This window comes from Drosophila biarmipes, unplaced genomic scaffold (assembly GCF_025231255.1).
Source record: "Drosophila biarmipes strain raj3 unplaced genomic scaffold, RU_DBia_V1.1 ptg000004l, whole genome shotgun sequence".
NCBI lineage: Eukaryota > Metazoa > Arthropoda > Insecta > Diptera > Drosophilidae > Drosophila > Drosophila biarmipes.
Genome location: NW_026114526.1, coordinates 3,237,651 through 3,257,623, shown reverse-complemented (window position 1 = coordinate 3,257,623; position 19,973 = coordinate 3,237,651). Strand labels below are relative to the sequence as shown.

General features: G+C 36.5%; 1 protein-coding gene across 7 annotated transcripts in view; it reads left to right on the top strand.

The window, feature by feature from the left end:
- The window catches only part of LOC108032733 (techylectin-5B), a 405,968-nt gene that overhangs the window by 208,773 nt on the left and 177,222 nt on the right, over positions 1 to 19,973 (top strand). For 6 of the 7 annotated variants that reach the window (XR_007764850.1, XM_050889668.1, XM_044091525.2 and 3 more), the window contains 2 exons: positions 19,544 to 19,675; positions 19,727 to 19,914. Coding sequence is in view for 6 of the 7 variants with exons in the window: in XM_050889668.1 (XP_050745625.1) it covers positions 19,544 to 19,675; positions 19,727 to 19,914 (320 nt within the window). In the remaining variant the exon portion in view is untranslated. Of the gene's footprint in view, positions 1 to 16,578; positions 16,717 to 16,780; positions 16,915 to 19,543; positions 19,676 to 19,726; positions 19,915 to 19,973 lie in introns of those variants that run through there. The other variant, XM_050889670.1, reaches the window with a different exon arrangement.

Here is a 19,973-nt window from a genome sequence, read left to right as displayed (position 1 = left end):
GTACGTTTAGCAAAATGGTCTTTGCGCCTGCGTCAGGACATTTTACCAATCCTTTATATCTCACCCTTTTTTCTTTTTTCGACTCTAGGATTATGGTTAGCAATGTGTGATTTGCTTAATGGGATCTAAATAATTAACAGACAACAAGGGATGAAATTGACCATTAGGTGTGGGTACACACATTTGATATGGTAATTAAAAAAAAGGGATACGCTTATTTGGTTTTGTTTTTACGTACTTACACCAGAATGATTTCAACTATATAGACAGAAGTATTCAAATAATTAATCAATGTAAGTACCGTCATTTCAACTTTTGGTGTTTAAGGCTAGCTGTCGATGCTGTGCCTGTATAAGATAAAAAAAAGAAAGAAATTCTGGACAAAAGACTTGACTTAGTGAAGGAATTGTATATGTTAAAAAATGAAAAAACTGATAAAATGAAATGAAATTGTTTATTAGTAGAATAAAACTACTACTACAACCAACAACATCCTTAAAGGTCCGTTATTCTGTTTGACTCCTATAGTTTTACAGAATAGAAGTAGAAAACTCAATTAAGAAAAAAGTAAGCAATTAGAATATATATTACCAGACCCCAACACGTGTACCATAAAATTGATTCAGAAATTAAATTTAAATACGTTCCTATATTAGACCCTCAATGTTTTCAAAATATGTTTATGGCTAATGGTAATAGCAGATGAATCAAATCAATGTTTTCAAAAATTGTATATATTAGAAATATTTACAAAAAAATAAATAAATAATAATAATAATAATAACAAAAAAATTATCTTATCAGTGACTTGTGTCTTTGTTCATCGCTATCGGAAATGATTTTAATGGTTAAATACAACGTGTAGCCACGTATAAGACTCACACGCGTTGAAATTCACAGTCTAAGTCTTTACATCACATCGATCGACATCTAGTGAACAAGAACTTTGATTATTCTTAACAATAGACTAGAACAGCTGGTAAAAGTTGACAATTAAACAGTACAGCATAGATACAGTACACATACAGTACAGCTACAGTACAGATACAGTACACCCCTGTTCAAGTAATTACCATCCAAAACCAAGTCTAAACCATCAATCTAACAATGGGTAACAACCGTACCACGTCCAAAAAGCTTAATCACCATCATGAACCAGGAAAACCAGATAAATTTATAATTAAAGAGTTTAATAAATTTAATAAAAAGACGCTGATATCAAAGACAAGGATGCCTGAAAATGTAATATGACCGATCCTCAAGGCAGACCGCAAAACAATAATGGATGGAGAATCTTTAAAGTAAAAATCTATTAAACCCTGGATAGAGCATTGGATATAATCTTGAATTTTCTGTGCCATTAAAAATGTGTTGGGAATTGCTGAGGCTTATATAAAACTTTTATTAAATTGTAATCAAGAACTAGTGTTGATGTTGACTAAGATTCTTGACAATGTGTTTGAATTAAAAAGAAATAAACAAACTTTTAAAATGGAAATATGAGTATCACCTGAAAAATTCCTATCAATCGCATTCCGGGGTTGGGGCTCACATGTTAACCCAATATTCGGGCGTGGGAGCCAAAACAGGAGAAATGTGAAATTGTCGGCGACCCACAAGAACCGCGATTTACAATAATAAAATTTACACTTTATGGAAAACTTATCACAAATAATTGATTAAAATTGTAAGTTCACTTGAATGTCGATTTTAGTAACAAAAAGTATGACCAACCTGTATAAAATGTATACAAGATTTCAATCTAGTTACTATAATCGAGAATAACACCCGTTTCGACCCCAACTGAAATAAAATTTAAGGTTTCTGTTATTGTGGACGTTTAACGTTGAGAAAATGTTGAAAGAACGTGTTTTGATTGATACGATAATAGGACACCATCAACTCGGTAAAGGAGACACAATATTATACAACAAAGGAGATGGTTGGTTAGAAAAGAATACACATACTTCGCTTACAGGTGGGAAAAAAGATCCGTTTTTAAACACAGAGTTATACTCAGGTAGCCAATAGGGGGCAGTTTGGAAATAATTATTTCGACTTTGGGAAAAAATCAATGATTTTCATTTGCTGAAGTTCAAGTATGCAGATCGTGAGGCAAACGAAGAATAGAAACACCTATATAAAAATATCTTTATAGGTTGTGTAAGAATATTCTGATAGGTAATACGATATTGTTGAGTTAGACATACATCAGAGATTCACTTAAAATCAATAAATATTTATCTATCTAAATAAATATATATTTAGTATGTCTTCAGTTTATTCAATTAACAGTTCTTCAATGTAATGGATACAATATGAAAACATCATTGAAATCGTATAGACACATATGTGTTGCATATCATGTATATCATGATCACAATACCAAAATAATTGAATAAATGTATTATTATGCTACAAAATAATCTTCTGGTTTTTTTATTTCGATTTTAAATTACTTGTATACCTGTGCGTTTTCGAGTGGTGATTTCAACCCCTTTATGGAACGTGCCAGAGATATGAGCGTGCCCCTCGCGATTGTGCGTGTGGACACACGCGGTTTTATTGCGGTCAGGTAATGTACCTTTTCTGGTCTCTGGCTCTGTCTGATTCCTTTAGGATAATTTTGTGGCTAGGGGAAAATCTTTGAAAATTTACCAGTAACCCGTTTTGGGGCCGAAACAAATATTTTGCATTTTTTTTTAAATACAGTGTTTTGGGAGTCGTCATCTCGTCAATATCGAGGAAATTGGATATCCAACTTTAAACTCATTTTAAGGGGGGGTTGTGGTCTATTCATACAATATTTTGAGATTTTGTAAAGGCAGCACCAAAACAAGAGCATCATTTTATATACATCATTTTAAAGTTGAGACTAGATGTGTAAGGATGAAGAAGAAAACACGCTATACCAGAATATATAAGTAAAAGTTATGCTACATATTATGTTATAAAATAAACTTTGGACTTTATATTTCGATTTCAAATTACAGGTATACTTGTGAGTTCATTAAAGTTTCTAAAGATAGGCAGTCAATCTTCTCAATGAGCATGCGTGCCTATAGACCTCCGTGAGATCCTTTATTGTGGCCAGGGGCACATATTTGACTACGAATTATAAATACTACGCATTTTGAAAACCTGAAATATAGTTGGGAAATGTGCGACTGCCTCTTCTTGCAATTAATATCAATATATAGCTAAAGCTTGTTCACAATACCAAAATAGGTAATTAAATGTATTATTGTGCTACAAAATAATGTTTTTACTTTCTATTTCGGATTAAAATGACTGGTATGGAATATGGAAAATATTAAAATAGTGGGATTGAAAATATCTGAGAATCATAAACTTGTGAGATTTCTTTTTCTTCTGATTTCTAATCTAGTCTTGCAATCATAGAAAACATTGTTCCAAAACATGATTGAACATGTTTCTCTGAGATAACAACCTTTGGATACTTTAGGTGTGCGACCTTTCTCAAGTGCATAGCAAAACGTGGGATAATGAGGTTAAAGGGTACGTGATAATGAGCTTCGAATACTATAGGTGTGCGCCCTTTCTTAAGTGCATAGCAACACCTGGGATAATTTGGTAAAAGGGGCCATTAATATGCCAATTAAGCCAGAGTCCGCGTTTCCTATCTACTGTTTAGTTGCAACGAGATTCTGGTAAAAGCCTCTGGTACCCAGTATTCTAAATGAACCGCATTGAGTAGAGTATCATGTTTTACGTTGACTGATTGTTCGCTTCGTCGTTTGCGAGAAGTACAGCTCATGAATGATTGGACGAAGGTGAGCAAAAGTGTCGTAGAGACCAAACACTATGAAGACTTCTACACAGGGAACCAAGTTTTGTTCAAAGATCCCAATAAAGTGTTGCCAGTGCGTTCCTTCACTCACTGAAACTGAAAATATTCAGAACATTTACAAGCAAGCATATTTTCAAATTTCGAGAAGTCATTTTTTATTCCGAAGCTGAAAGATAAAGTCGCACGAGTGGTCGATAGCTGTGTAGAGTGCATCGTTGTAAGCTGGTAGTCAAATATTTTTTTCTTGAACCGATACACAAATGTGACAAGCAGTTTGTTACGTACCATGTCGATTATGTTGGTCTGATGGATTTGACCAAATATGGCTATAATTACATTTTAATGATAGTAGATGCCTCTTTTAAATATATGTGGTTAATTGTTTGGAGCGCAATGCTGTTTGCTTAGGGAATCCGTAAAAAATAGCTTCAAACCACCTGTTCAAGGAGTACTGCGACAGAGAGAAGATCAATTTGCTGATTGCTACATGCGTGGCTAGGGGTAACGAACAAGGAATAAGCATACATTAAATAGTTGATCATATGCTCTCCAAACCAAGCCATGCAAGTCCAGGTTGCTGGTATAAGCATGTAGGGAAGGTGCTGCAGGTCATAAACAACATAGAACCATTAGAACATTGCCATTCAAACTGTCAACCAGATTAGATATGCGTATCCTGAAAGATTTCCAACTTAAGTCTTTTATGCAGTACTGTTTGATTTCGGAATAGGACGATGAAAGCGACAAGCTGAGAAGGGAATCCAGGGAGAACATTCGAAGAATCCAATCGGAGAACAAGAAAGCTTTTGATGCTTAAAGAAAGGTAGACTAGAAGTTTCAGGTTAATGATTTGATATCCATTAATCTCACACATTATGGTACTGGATTGAAATTAAAGGGCAAATATTTAGGAACGTATACAGTAGTTAAAGTAAGGAATCTAAGACGATACGAAGTTGAAAGGGTAGGAGAATGTGATTAGCCAATAGAATAAGAACGCGGGTTCTGGGACTTACGTGCTCTAGAAAAATTACTATAATCCATAAATTTACTGATTTTAATGGGCTTTGAGAATATGAAAATATCACGATCATGTCCAAAAAAAAAAATACTTAATGGTCCCCACTCCCACTAACCATTTAATAGTATTGGTCTCGTGACCTTTTCCATCGTTAAAAGCAATTAAGGGGTTGAACACTTTCCCACACTCCCGAGGGACAGGTGTTGCCTAGTATGTGGTTGCACACCCGAAGTTTCCAAAGGTTGTTATATCAGAGAAACATGTCAAATTATGTTTTGGAATTATGTTTTCTATGGTTGCAAGACTAATTTAGAAATAAAAAGAACCCAATAAATATTCGCAGAATTCGATTATTTTCAAACCCATATTTTTTTACAAATTACAAAAGTATTCACCATAATTCCGTAGTTTTGAGATCATGCCCACCTTGATTTATGCCCATAGTTTTTGTGTTTAGAAGGTACTGAAAGTGCTGACCAATTTTCTCTTGAAATGTCATTTTAATAATGTGGTTTTCTTGTAGCTTTTTACACCTCTAGTCTCAACTTTAAAATGATAAAAAATATCTTCTTGTTTTTGTACTACTTTACAAAATGTCATGCATTTTTTAGATCACAAGCCTTGCCCTTAAAATGTGTGTAACAAAATGGAAAACTCATTTGCCTTAAGCCTGTTTAATGACGAACAGCCCATTTCCTCTACATTGATGAGCTGCCGACTCCAAAACAACACACCTTAACAAATATTTTTTTTTTTAATTGTTCTTGGAATTTTGATTTACGGAAAACTATTTTCTTCATTATTCCATAAAAATTTGATGATGGTTAATGGTTAACCAATTTGCAGTCTTTTAAAAAATATTATCAAAGAAACCTTGAACCTCAATCGAATCAGTATCTGTCAACCCTTTCCTAAAGGGTTGGTGTCCGCAGCTCTATTGAAATTCTTACATCATTTCGTTCTTATATGAAAGATCTGTCACAAAAATGGAGGCCTTCAATTTAAATTTACTTGAGGTAAAAATTGGTTGTGATTCACGATTATAGTTACTAAATTGAAATCTTGTATACATTTCATGATTGTTGGCATACTCTTTTTTACTAAATTTGACATACAGACTCAGATCATATGGGTATGACTCAGAACTCAAATGATTTTTTAAGTTTTATCAAATATTTGATTAGGTAGTGTAATCCAATTATTGTGAATTGTGGTTTTTTGCCATTAACCGACCATTTCACATTATAGCTGTGTTGACTGCCATACCCCAATTTAGGGTTAGCAAATAAATTCCATTTTGGGAACGTGAAGGCTTACACAACTTTTAATAATAATATCATTTTTATAACACCTTCATTGAATTTCTAAATCCAGGTTATGATAGAGGTGAGGACCTGGTGATATCTGTTTTAAGTGGCAGACTATTTTACTAGTTGTAGTTTTATAGTTATGGTAGTAACTGTAGCGAAAGTTTTATTGTACTGATAAAAAATTTCGATTCATGTTATCAGGTTTTAAAATAACGTGAAAGTTTCCTTTAATAAAACCAGTGTATTGTGAAACATAAAAATTACATTTCCTGATTTCTCTTGTAGTGTCGACAAAGTGTTAATAGTTGTATTAATTTGCTGGTGAGATAGTTTCTTGACTAAAAAGATGGATCAAAAATTAAAGCACCTATTCAAAATTTATATGTATGAAATATATATGAAAAATCAATACAGATATTTATAAAATCTTCATATAAAGTTTCTGGTAGCTTTTATTTATTTTTTTTCTTATAATCCATATTTCCATCAGAAGCTTTTATAACTAACGTGACAAACCTTTAATATGGTATGAAGTTTTAATATTTTTAGTTTATGTTGACATTATATTGTTATCAATATCTATATTTTTTTTCTTCCAACTCTTTACTAAAAAATCCATTTTTTTGTGCGATGTTGGCATATAGAAAACCCTTGTACTCTCACTATTGTTGTTATGGGTACTGTCCGGACTTTGGGTGCATGGTTCACAAATCATATACTCAATCAATTACTTTCCCAATTTTTTTTTTTCAAATTTCTTTCATGCACGGATACTTTCTTAAAAATGTCTCGTTTACGTCGATCTTTGCCCCTGTTACGAGGCATTAAGTCATCTTTTTCACCTCCAGGTTTTGAATTGCAGGTAACCAATTTGACTCTGGGATTTGTAGCAGACAGCTATGGTTTAACCTGCGTTCATTAAGTTAAGGGTCACCTAGTGTATAGGAAGACTCGGGTTCATGCACTTCTAGCATTGATCGGTGCTCGTCGGCTTGTCGTGGGATCTTCCTTACCTTTTCTATAGCACGCACTGCACTACGCGAAAAAAGTTTTAAGTGCACTAAGCGGTAATCTAAAATGCTCAACAAAAAGGGGATGTAAACGGACTTATTACATGCGGCAAAAGCGAATCAGACAGCATTAAGAGTTACGGTGGCTAGATGATATTGCCTCCCCATTCTGTACCCTCCTTAGCATGATAACTTGTGAGGAATTGTTGGCGGTTATCCCTTATTCAACGTTTATTTATTATTCACAATTTAGTTCATATAGCAGCGGCATAGTTAGATGAATCACGATCTCTTGACACAAATCTATTCAATCATTGTTAAACGATATACTTCAATCAACACAAAAAAAAATATCAGAAAATATAATCGTGACTGCAATACAACTTAAATTCTTTCTTCCGAAAAAAAAATCAAATTTCAATTCAAAATGAAACACGTAAAGTTTGATCTGACCTTATAACTTTCCGTTTGAATTGTATAATACAAGTGTCAGAAAATAAATATAGTGGTGTAAATATTTCACTTACGCAAAACAGATAATAGAACTTTTATCAAAGGGTGAAAAAAAAAATTGCGTTTATTTATCGACTTTTTGATAATTAAACATTACTGGTTTGACTTACAGTTGAGTTGTCAAACCAGTAATGTTTAACATACCTAGAATGTGAAATTTTCGGCTGGTCGCGAAAACCCTCGATTCACAATAATTGGATTACACTAAATAGAGAACTTATCATAAATATTTGATCAAACTTAAAAATAGTTCAACTTTAATTAAATTATTTGAGTTCTGAGTCATACCCATATGATCTGAGTCTGTATGTCGATTTTAGTAAAAATGAGTATGCCCACCTTCATGAAATGTATACAAGATTTGAATTTAGTAACTATAATCGTGAATCAGAACCAATTTTTACCTCAAGTAAATTTAAATTGAAGGCCTCTATGTTTGTGACAGATCTTTCATATCAAAACGAATCAGTGACAGCGGGTCCTATTGATGTAAGAATTTCAATAGAGCTGAGGACTCCAAGTCACGAAAATACCCAAGCTTATTGTCCCTCTATACATAACCGTTTAGTATAATATAACCCATTAAACGGATTAGTACCACAAATTTCTTAACTTTAGGAAACGGTTGAAAGATACTGATTCGATTGAGGTTCAAGGTTTCTTTGATAATATTGTTCAAAAGATTGCAAATTGGTTAGCCTTTTACCATCATACTTTACCGCAAAGTCGAAAATATCTAAGGACAATTACAAAAAAAAAATTATTTGTTTAGGTGTGTTGTCTGGGAGTCGTGAGCTCATCAATGTAGAGGAAATGGGCTGTTCGTCTTTAAAAAGGCTTAAGGGAAATCGATTTTTCATTTTGTTCACACATTTTAAGGGCAAGGATTGTGCTCTAAACAATGAATACAATATTTTGACAGTTTGTAAATATAGCAAGAATATAGTTTTTTATCATTTAAAAGTTGAGACTAGATGACCACATTATTAAAATGACATTTCATGAGGAAATTTACCAATTTATCGAACAATTTAAAAAAGAGAAAATTTGTCAGCACTTTCAGTACCTCCTAAACACAAAAACTAAAAATCAACTTTATTTCAAAACCACGGAATTTTGATGAAGACTTTACATTTTTAATCTAGAATTAACATCGGAAACGTGCGCCTTCCTCTTCTCTGTAATTCGGAACGGAGACGAAAAATTAGCAGCAAACTAAACAAAAAAATATCCATAAACATGGTTTACCAAGTATATTAAATATACTCTTTATGGACATGACATTTTTTGACCCCGAAATGCATTAAAATCATTTATTTATGGACTATGGTCATTTTCCCAAAACCTACATATGCAGAGGCAATGGCAATTATTATGCTAATTATTGCCGGGCGCCGGCCATCAATATGTAAATTGAAGCAGAGTTTCTATATTTCTTTAGGCATATAAAACATCAACCGTCGCAGAGTATATGAAGGCATTCGGGGCGAATCCTGCGTCAGCAAGACAGATTGTGGGGTGCGATAGTGGAGATACACGAAAGATCAGATGTTGTCTCACCTTCTGAGCTTTCATTTTTCCTATCCTCACTTTCTGCCAGAATCTCGCTAGGAACTGTTCAATTAAATTTTCTAATTATAAAGTTAAACCATTCGAATGTAAGTAAAGCATACTCTCATACTATTTAAAACAAGTGTTATCTAATGATGCGAGAATAATTTGCACAGCTATTCGTCTCCAGAACGAGGTTTCTTTGCTGGACCCCCAAGCGGCAGTCTTTATTTATATAAAGCGCATGTGGACAACATTGCCCACCTATACCTAGCATATACCTAGTATAGCTAGTATATATGTGTTTTGGGCGACTTCAACATATCTTCAGCAATGGTTTCCAGTAATGTGCATCTTCCGCACGAAATCCTAGTCATCGATGAGCTTCTTAGTATGGGATTAGTCCAGATTAACCATGTATTCAAAAAGTTAAATAAGCTTCTAGCTTTGTATGTATATCTCAAGTTAAGCCTTAATTTAGGTTGCAGCGATAATCCTCTAGCCGCGTGCGATTCTCATCACAATCCTCTAATAATCTCAATTACTTGTTATATTTTTTCACCAAACAATTCTTGCTTGCCTCCTACTTATATTAACTTTAGCAGTTTAGATTCTATTTTTCTAATATTAGGACGGAAGTCCTCTCGATGATGTTTTTCTATCTTTTCTCTCTACTATTGTAGGCATATACTCGTATGCTGAAAATACAGATCACAATGTTTTTACAGACTACCATGGTACACAAAAAACTAAAGAAATATAAAAATCTCAGATATACGAGTATATATTGCTGATATTGAACGCAAATTAATTAGCAATCCTTATGCATCCTTATGTGTTCTCATAAAAAGTTGCCTCTTAACTTGTCAAATTGCGTCTACGTTAGGTACAGCAAACGAGTAGTAAATGTCCTCTACTCGTATTCCACTAGTTCCCATAATATTTCCTTAAAAATGAATCCCACAACCTAGCACTTATATTTTATACCAAATTTACTTCCATTGATAACATAAATTACATAATTCCATAAGCATATCCTATTTATGGATTTCTCAAAGGAAATTCGACGCAATTTAATGATCCGTAATCATCGTTCATTATGTCCAGATTGGAATATGCTTCGTTTGTCTGGAGTCCGACTGGTTCCACACATATCAAAAAATAACGACCTTCTTTCCTTAAACTTGAATAACTCGGTCCCCTATTACTCTGCGAAATGTCGGCTTGTGCGCCTTTATTCCCTACAAGATCGTAGAAAAACTAGCGCATTAGTCCTCCAAAATAGACTGCCATGCATTGCTGAGCGGGATATGTTTTTATGTGCCTGGTAGGTCCATAAGGACATTTAAGCCTTTTTATTTCTGCCTTTGGAGCAAATTATGCTTTTATTGAGCCTTTATTTAAAGCCCTAAACTTTTGGAACAAGCTTCCATCTCACATACGGCTGCATCCTTGCTCACCCGAGACTTTATTAAGAAAACACTTAACAATTACCTTTCGTCCCTTAGTATTTAGTTGGTAATAGTTAAGAAGCCAATTAAGGGACCAACTGTTGGTGAAATAAATAAATAAATATTAGTGCATGAAAATAGGAATATACTTAATAAAACTAACTGGAAAAAACTATCAAATTTAATATCTGCCAGGGAGGTTTAATCAATACCAACAATCTTAAATACCATTTTGGCAAAAGAGCAAAAATAAGAAAACAGAGAGAAATAAATTTTATGGGAGACAAAGATTCCGAATCAAGGAAGGGAATATATATAAAAGAAAAAAATCTACACGATCACCGGAACAAGTAAAAGAACATAAAGAGCTATGTAAAACTGTAATAGACTCAAAAGAAAACATAGTTGTTTGTCCAGCAGCCCAAAGGACATACATGAGAGACATTTCAAATGCCATTTCAGAATGGACAATAAATCCATTTTCAAAGAACGGCTTTAAAATTTAAAACCTAACAAAAGGCGCATACGAAAAAAAAGGGAAAAAGTTCACAACACAAGTAGACAATCAGCATCAAAGAAGACAAAAATTGTGAACATGGCAATTTACAATGGCAGGAATTTACTTGGGGCAGCTTCACTAAAATGATCGAAGCCATAACAAAGAACTTTCAATGTAGTACTATAATGACCAGCATTGCGAACTCATATTATACTCCCGAAAATGACAAACGAAGCGTGGTTATTACTACAATAGAGGTAATTATCGCTGAATATACAATGGTCCCTGCTTTTTTAATAATTATTATTATAACAATAATTATAATGGAGGAAATAATTGTAGAGAAAACAATAAAGGAAGTTATAGAGGAAATAACCACCAAAATGGAGGTTATAGCTATAACAATTAAAATAATAACAGCAACAGTTTTAAAGGAGCCCAAGACGCTTTGGAAAACCCCCAACAAACTTTAGGTACACAGTGTTAGCCAAAGCACATTCGCATCTTTTATAAATGTAGCAACGGGAAAGAATTTATTCTTTTTAATAGACACAGATACGGAAATATCCATATTGAAAAAAATTTCGATGCTTTTAAGTTTTATTCAAAATAATTATAAGTAACTAAGTAGCTCAGGGTCTAAGCAAAAACTCTTTTTTTCGTTTCGTTTGTGTTGTCAGTCTCGGGTTTTTGGTTTAGCGGTTAAGTCGAATACGTCCCGCTTGATACGAACAAAATCGCTTTTATATTGACAGTCAGTAAGTAAAAAAAAAACAACTAAAGGGCTCCTACAAAATATCTTTGTTTTGGTTGCTTGCCTTGCTTGTGTTGTTGAGAGAGAGAGATAGCAAACAAAAATTATGCTGCGCTTTCTTGTGAGTAATATGCCGATGGCAAATAAAAACAAATATGTTATAGGTATATTTTAATTAGAAGCTTAATTAATATATATTAATATAGTTAAAATTAATGATATTACATTTTAGCTTTATAATAAGTAGAGAATTTATGTTATACGCACTTATCAAGGTTCGTCTTTTCGTTAGTATTAAATTGAGCGCCGCGAATGAGCTCTCCACGGATACTTGGGAAGCAGACAACTTCTTTTAGATACGGTGACTTGAATTTAAGGATGGCTCCCAGATTCATTAAGGCTGCTCGTTGAGAAAGGAACCAGGGAAACTGCATCCGCTTTACTATTGGCGTCAATCTTAATCAATACATAGAAATTAATTCATATATATAAGTTTAAATAAATTTCATATAACTACTTAATATTTAAGGAGGACAATATCACAAGATAAAAACATAAATATACAAACAAAGATTTACTTTCAACAGAAGAGATTTCTATGTTCTATGCACACAGAACAAGCTGCACATTGTTATATTATGTACATCCTTACCTAAAAATGTCATGTATGCGATTGATTGATCTTGACCATTTCAAGAGTTTTTATTACGATTTCAGTCTTTGGGAATGTAGGCATCATTATCTGCTGGTTTTTACCCAAAAAGGATTTCTCCAACATGAGCTTCCGCTTATCTTTTCCTTGATAGCGATTTATTTCGCTCGAACGTGTTCCATTTTTTATGTGTGACATATGGAGAGCATTGTACATATATGGGCATATGGGCCAAATGGTCAACCAGGACCAAAACAACAAAATCTTTAAAATCATCGAATTTTTTACGTATTTTCATAAGAAAATGGTAATATTTGTGCACTTTTTTATTCATTTTAAATAATTCAAAAAACACTTAAAGTTTGGAGCAGCGTCCGTCTCACGCAATTTAGTCATAGACTGAACAAAAATTTGTCCTTTTCAATATATATTGAATAAGTTAAGAAAAATATTGTATCATTCAAATGACATTTGAGCTACCTTTTCTTTGATGCCAAAAGTTAAACGAAACAAGTTCAAGTTACGAGTATATTCAACTTTTGTTTCGCCAAAATAATTATGCTGACTAGTGTACACGGCAATGTCAAAAGACCGTTTACCGATTATTCACGGAGAAAAAGGGTCTCGGGTCAACCACAAAAACCGACTGGGGAAACAAATTCTCTTATGGGTTGAGAAAAGAGAAAGTCTAAGGAAAACAAAATTTTAGGGTTGTTTATTGACAGCTTTTCATAAGGTCAGTGTGTGAGGTGTTATTTCTGACAGCGAGCAGAAGTGAGGCCTTTTTTCCGAACTCTGAAAAGCAAATGACGTCATCCAAAACAAGAAAGAAAGTTAGCTTCGGCAAGACGAAGTTTGTTAACCATTGCAGTTAGTACTACCATGTGAAATTTTTATGGATTGTTGCTGACTTCAGTGATATAAAAAACATATTATTTCATTCTTTTTTTTAGACCAGTTTTTTGACATCTATATGTTAGAGTAGTCCCGATTTTTATTAAGCTGAATTCAAAAAAATGTCTAAAAGTATAAAAATGTATTTCCCCTAATATTATAAGATAATATGTCAAAAAGCCCTAAAGTATTATTTTTTTCATATTATTTTCCCACCAATTTTGCGATCGTTCCTATGAGAGCTATATGAAATAGTCGTCCGATTTTTATAACATTTAATTCGAAAGTCCGATCTAAACTATTTGTTAAATAACACCAAAAGAATAATTTTTTCATTTTTTTCGACTAATTTTGCGATTGTTTCTATACCAGCTGTAGGATATCGTCCGATTTTGATAAAATTTAATTCGATCATCAAAACCAATTAAAAAATATTTTTTCCAAGCGTAGGAGGTTATAATAATATATATTATTAATAATAAAAACACCCAAGATCAGCAACACCTATATCAGCTATCCGTCGTCCAATTTTAATACAATTAAGTTCGAAATTCAGAACTTATTAGAAAACTTGATTTCCAAGCTTAAAAAACACCGAAGATATAATTTGCTTTTCAATTTTTTTCCTGATTGTTCCTATGGGAGCTATAAGATATAGTTGTACGATCCGACTGGTTCCGACTTATATACTACCCGCAATAGAAAGAAGACTTTTGAGAAAATTTCAGCCCGATAAATTCAAAACTGAGAGACTAGTTTGCGTAGAAACGAACGGACAGTCGGACATGGCCAGATAGAACGAGGATCCAGTGGTATATTTAGCTCTTTGTTTTAGATATATTTCCTTGCGTTCAGTGTGACTTCTCCAAGTAAGTCTGTGTCAAGGTAGACGCCGAGATAAGTTACATCGTTGACTTGGGAAATCTTCGTACTCTTCATTGATAGTGGACGGCTTCTTTGCCTCTTGGGAGTAAACGTTATGAATTTACATTTTTATACCCTTGCAGAGGGTATAATAATTTCAGTCAGAAGTTTGCAACGCAGAGAAGGAGACGTATCCGACCCCATAAAGTATATATATTCCTGATCAATATCACTAGACGAGTTAATCTAGTCCGTCTGTCCGTTTCCACGCAAACTCGCCTCTCAGCTTTAATGCTATCAGGCTGAAACTTTCCCAAAAGTCTTCCCTCCATTGCAGGTGCGAACAGTCAAGGCGGAACGCCAGGAAGCTGCCTCACTCTTCACTTCGCTTCTGCGCCTTGTGTAAACGAACGTTCCACCCTAGCCTCACCCTTTCGCGTACTGTCCGTGCCGTTCCTGCGTGGCTGTTGCGGTGTGGTGTCCTGCTTGCTGGTGGCGGTCTCCTGCGAACTGCTCCTGACAGGGTGGCTGTGCGTCTTGACTTCTGTGCTGGGTTCGTGGGCATACGCCGATCCGGGACTTCTTCCCTTCTGGCTCGTGACTCTCGGGGCTCTGTCGCGCCGCTCCGCGACTTCTCTCCCTTCTGGCTCGCTACTCTCGGTGTTCTGTTGCGCCGCTCTGGGACTTCTCTCCCTTCTGGCTCGCTACTCTCGGGGTTCTTTCGCGCCGCTCCGGGACTTTTCTCCCTTCTGCCTGATTGCGCCACGACCTGCTCAACTCCACTTGACGCACTGGGCTCACGCCGGGATACGTCCGCGTAGTGCTTGGACGAGGTACACTGGGGCTCGACAGGTTTACCCCCGAGCTCACGATTTCAAGTCGCCGGCTTTCACTGTTCTAAGTCTAGTAGACCCTCCAGGAGTAACGCCAGGACTTCGTTGGCAGAAAAGAACAGAACTTAGCCGTGTAGTGCCTCCTTAGACCTCAGTTCGGAGATTTCTAGTAATCCCAATCCCGAACGTCTCGACGTGACAATCTTGCTCCTTGTAGGCTCCCACGGCGCTGCTTCCGACGACTCGCCCTGGTGTGGCTCCCTCGTAGTTTGCTTTGTTGGTGTTCGTTCGAATGCTTGTCTTAACTCTTGATGATCGTACTCGACTGATGCTCTCGACTGACTGCTCTTCACTGACTGCTCTCGATTGAATGATCGCTCTCGACTGAATGATCCCCCTGCCTGCGCCCTGCGGTTTTATATAGGGCCTCTGGGAACCGTTATTTCCCTTTTGCACACGGCCCGCCAAAACTCTCCACATCGGGTCCAAAGTCCATGGCTCCTGTTTGACCCTCTTGTCCTTGACGCACTGCTTCCCGCCGCCGTCCAGCCTGATGCTGCCTTCCCGCTGATCCCGGAGACGCATGTGGCATGTTTGTGTGCCGCACCGCTGCCGAGATGTGGCACCTTCTTTCTCGGTCCAAAGTTTACGGCCGCGTCCAAAGTCCGGCGGCGTCCCGCTACTCCCTTTTAAACACGGCACTCTCGCTTCGCCCGACAAGTCTCCGCTCTCTCTTTCTCCATTCTTGGTCTCCAAACTCTCTTGGTCTCCGAACCCTCTTGCTCTCCAAACTCTCTCGCTCTCCAAACTCCCTTGTCTCCCAACTCTCTTGTTCTCCAAACTCACAAGTTCTCAAAACTCTCACTTTCTACAAACTCTCACGTTCTCCAACTCTCACGTTCTTCGTCCTCGATCTCCAAACTCTCTCGTTCTCCAATCGCTCTTTGCCGCGCCGCCACTACGCCAATTCGCCGCGTACCTGGTGAGCGGCCGGCCATCTGCTGCTGGGATTTGTGTGGAGTTATTTAACTCCTCACATTCCCCCCTTACTTCAGGAAAGATTTAAGAAAATTAGCGCTCCCACTCTCCAGCGTTCCCTTGTATCTCCTAGCACTTGATTCATGTCGCATCTCGTTCCGGTTCACTCGGCGCTCCCTCGACGTTCCCTCAAGGCTTTCCACCTTGTTACGTTTCCACAGCGCCGGTCGTCCTCCGCATAGCAACTTTTTAAATCTCCCGCTCGGATCCTCCATCCGTTCCCACTGGGCACCGATACTAATCGGCTATCGATACCCAGAGGGCCTGTTACGATATCGATATCGCAGGTGCGGCGTTGCCACTTGCTCGCCGCGCTGTTCGACATCACCGATATTTCCATATTGCTTGTGCCCATCGATCGCACTATCGTCCAGTGCCAATCGACCGCCTATCGAGGAGCCCCCTTCCCTGTCATATAGTGATTTTGCAAATTGTTTATGCCCGTGCACCTGTCGGCCGGAGTTTAGTTTTTTTGTACCCCTCATCCCGGCGTTTCCACTTGTCCTTGCCACTACGTAAGTACTCTGATCTACTACCCGACTCCTTGTATGTGCTCATCAGCTTATTTTCTCTTGGCAGGTTGCCTTTTTTGACCATGAGTGCCCTTTCAGACTCCAGCAGCTGTGCTTCCTAGTTTGGACCCCGATCCGGCCGGCGATTCCGTCTCCTCGTCTAGGCATGATGCCCTTCTCCGTGATGCTTGGCCTCTTTCGGTAAAACTCTCTTAGCTGTGCCGACTTCCCCCTTCCTTTGGCAGATTGCTGCTGCGTGTTTCCAGCCAGTCCTAATCTAATCCTTGTAGACCTTGGTTCGTTCCTTCCTGCATTCGTTATCCTTGACGTGTTCCTTGTACCGTATATGATTGTATCGTGCCTTGTAGAGAATCCTTCGAGTTTTATCTGTGTATCCTTTAAGAATCCTAGGAGTGATCCTCGGAGTCTTTCCTCATTCTTGAGTATCCTTGGAATTATCTTCGTGCTTTTTTCTTTGTATCCTTTGGGCATCCTTGGAGCTATCCTTGGACCTTTTTCCTCGTGTCTTTTGGGTATCTTCGGTGCTATCCTTCGACCCTTTTCCTCGTGTCCTTTGGGTATCCTTGGAGCTATTCCTGGACCCTTTTCCTCGTGTCCTTTGGATATCCTTGGACCCTTTTCCTCGTGTCCTTTGGGTATCCTTGGAGCTATCCTTGGACCCTTTTCCTCGTGTCCTTCGGGTATACTTGGAGCTATCCTTGGGCCGCTTTCCTTGTGTCCTCTAATCTGCCGTCCAGGGCGACATTAAGTCTTTGTGCGACATGGGCGAAGTCCTCCTTCTTAAGGCGGTAAATCCACTTCTTTCCCATTTCTGCCCGTGCACCTGCCGGCCGGAGTTTAGTTTTTTTGTACCCCTCTTGCTCACCAAACTCTCACGTTCTCCAAACTCTCACTTTCTCCAAACTCTCAAGTTCTCCAACTCTCACGTTCTTCGTCCTCGATCTCCAAACTCTCTCGTTCTCCCATCGTTCTTCGCCGCGCCGCCACTACGCGAATTTGCCGCGTACCTGGTGAGCGGCCGGCCATCTGCTGCTGGGATTTGTGTGGAGTTATTCAACTCCTCACAAACTATATGTGCAGATAATTTTAATACCCTTGCAGAGGGTATAATGTTTTTAGTCAGAAGTTGGCAACGCAGTGAAGGAGACGTTTCCGACCCCATAAAGTATATATATTCTTGATCAGCGTCACAACGCGAGTCGATCGAGGTAGTATATAAGTCGGAACCACCCGGATCGGACATTTTATATTTTATAGCTCCCATAGGAACTATCGGGGAAAAAATTTAAAAAAATTATATCCTTTGAACATATAACCTCCTATGCTTAGAAAAAACATTTTTAATTGGTTTTGAATTTCGAATATTTCATATTTATTTCCTAAAAAATTTCACATGGTGTTACTAAAGTTGATTATTTCTTATAACTGACTTCGGCTTCCCGGAGTTCAATTATAATTTTTTGGGTTAATATTTCAGTTTGCAATCTTCTTTGGGGAAAACAATGTTAGTAGGAAAATCGTTTTAGGTTCGATTTTTGGAGGGACAAATCAACCAGTGACAGGTTTCGGCTAGAGACGCTTCGGAGATGAAAAAAATTATATCTTCGGTGTTTTTTTTAGCATATAACACTTTTTAATTAGTTCTGAATTTTGAATTTAATTTTATCAAAATCGAACGACTATATCATATGGCTGCCATAGGAACGATCGAAAAATTAATGGTCAAATAATATGAAAAATTATATCTTCGGTGTTTTTTAACCTATAGCCTTCTAGGCTTGGATATAACATTTTTTAATTGGTTTTAAATTTCGAATTCAATTTTATCAAAATCGGAAGACTATATCAAATAGATGTCATAGAACCGATCGGAAATTTAGTCGGAAATTTTTGAATTTAGAAATAAATTTGATCAAAATTGGACGATTATATCACATAGCTGTCATAGGAACGATCGGAAAATTGGTGGGAATATAATATATAACAAATTATAGCTTTGGTGATTTTTGACATATAACCTTCTAAGCTTGAAAATAACATTTTTTAATTAGTTCTGAATTTGCAATTAAATTTTATCAAAATCGGACGACTATATCATATAGCTGTCATAGGAACGATCGGGAAACAAAGTATTTACATAAGTTGATTATTTCTTATAACTGCAAGATTATACAAGCTTCGGCTTGCCGAAGTTAACTTTCTTTCTTATTAATATATACCAGTAATTTAGCATATTCAAAACCTTAACTAAAATTGTTAAAATTCATACAGCTTTTGGAGTTAAATGCTTAAAAAAGATTTTATTTTTCTTCCTTAATATAGTTCTTTTAGGTGTTTGATGTATGTAGATGGCAAAGAGGCGCACAATGGAATATAATGATAAATTTGGATGCTCTAGCTCTAACGGTTTGGGCTGTAGGTGATAGCTGAGGTCGACGACTGTAGCGTTATTCTTTGTTTTTTAATACCTTTGTAGAGGGGACGATTCGATGTATTGCCTAGTCCTTTTAGTGTGTCCCTCTGTCCGTTTCTACGTAATCCAGTCTTTTAGTTTTAAAGCTATCAGTATGAAACTTTCCCAAAAATCTTATTTCCTTTGGAGGAGGTGTATAAGTCAAAACGAGCGGGATCGGACAACTATATCATATAGCTTATCGCCTTTTAAGTTCACTCTGACAACAGACAAACGGTGTAAATGGGAATCGGCTTAAGGGCTTTGCTTTGTCACGGATTTATTTAGTCCTTTGACAGTTTATTTTCTTATTAAAAAAATGTTGTTTAATTAAAACTATATTATTTTTCATTAAAGGGATTTTCCTGCTTAGACATTTTAAATGCTGGAATGAAGGAATCTGGAGTATTTTATTTGCAAATTCGGGGCACAACATATTGGTTCCTAAAGGTATACTGTGATCAACATACAACAGATGGAGGTTGGACTGTAAGTAATTGTTTAAAGGTAAATTATTTTTGTTAACCTTATTATTTGTAGGTTATTCAAAGACGCGATGATTTTGGGGAGCCCCGAGAAAATTTTAACAGAGATTGGTCAGATTACAAAAATGGATTTGGTGAACCAAACAAAGACTTTTGGCTTGGTAATGAGAATATATATATGTTGACAAACAATGAGGAATATTCGTTACGAGTAGAACTAGAGGATTTCGAAGGAAATAAACGGTAAGATTTTAAAAATGATAAGCACCTCTTATTTATATTTCATAATTACGAAACTTACA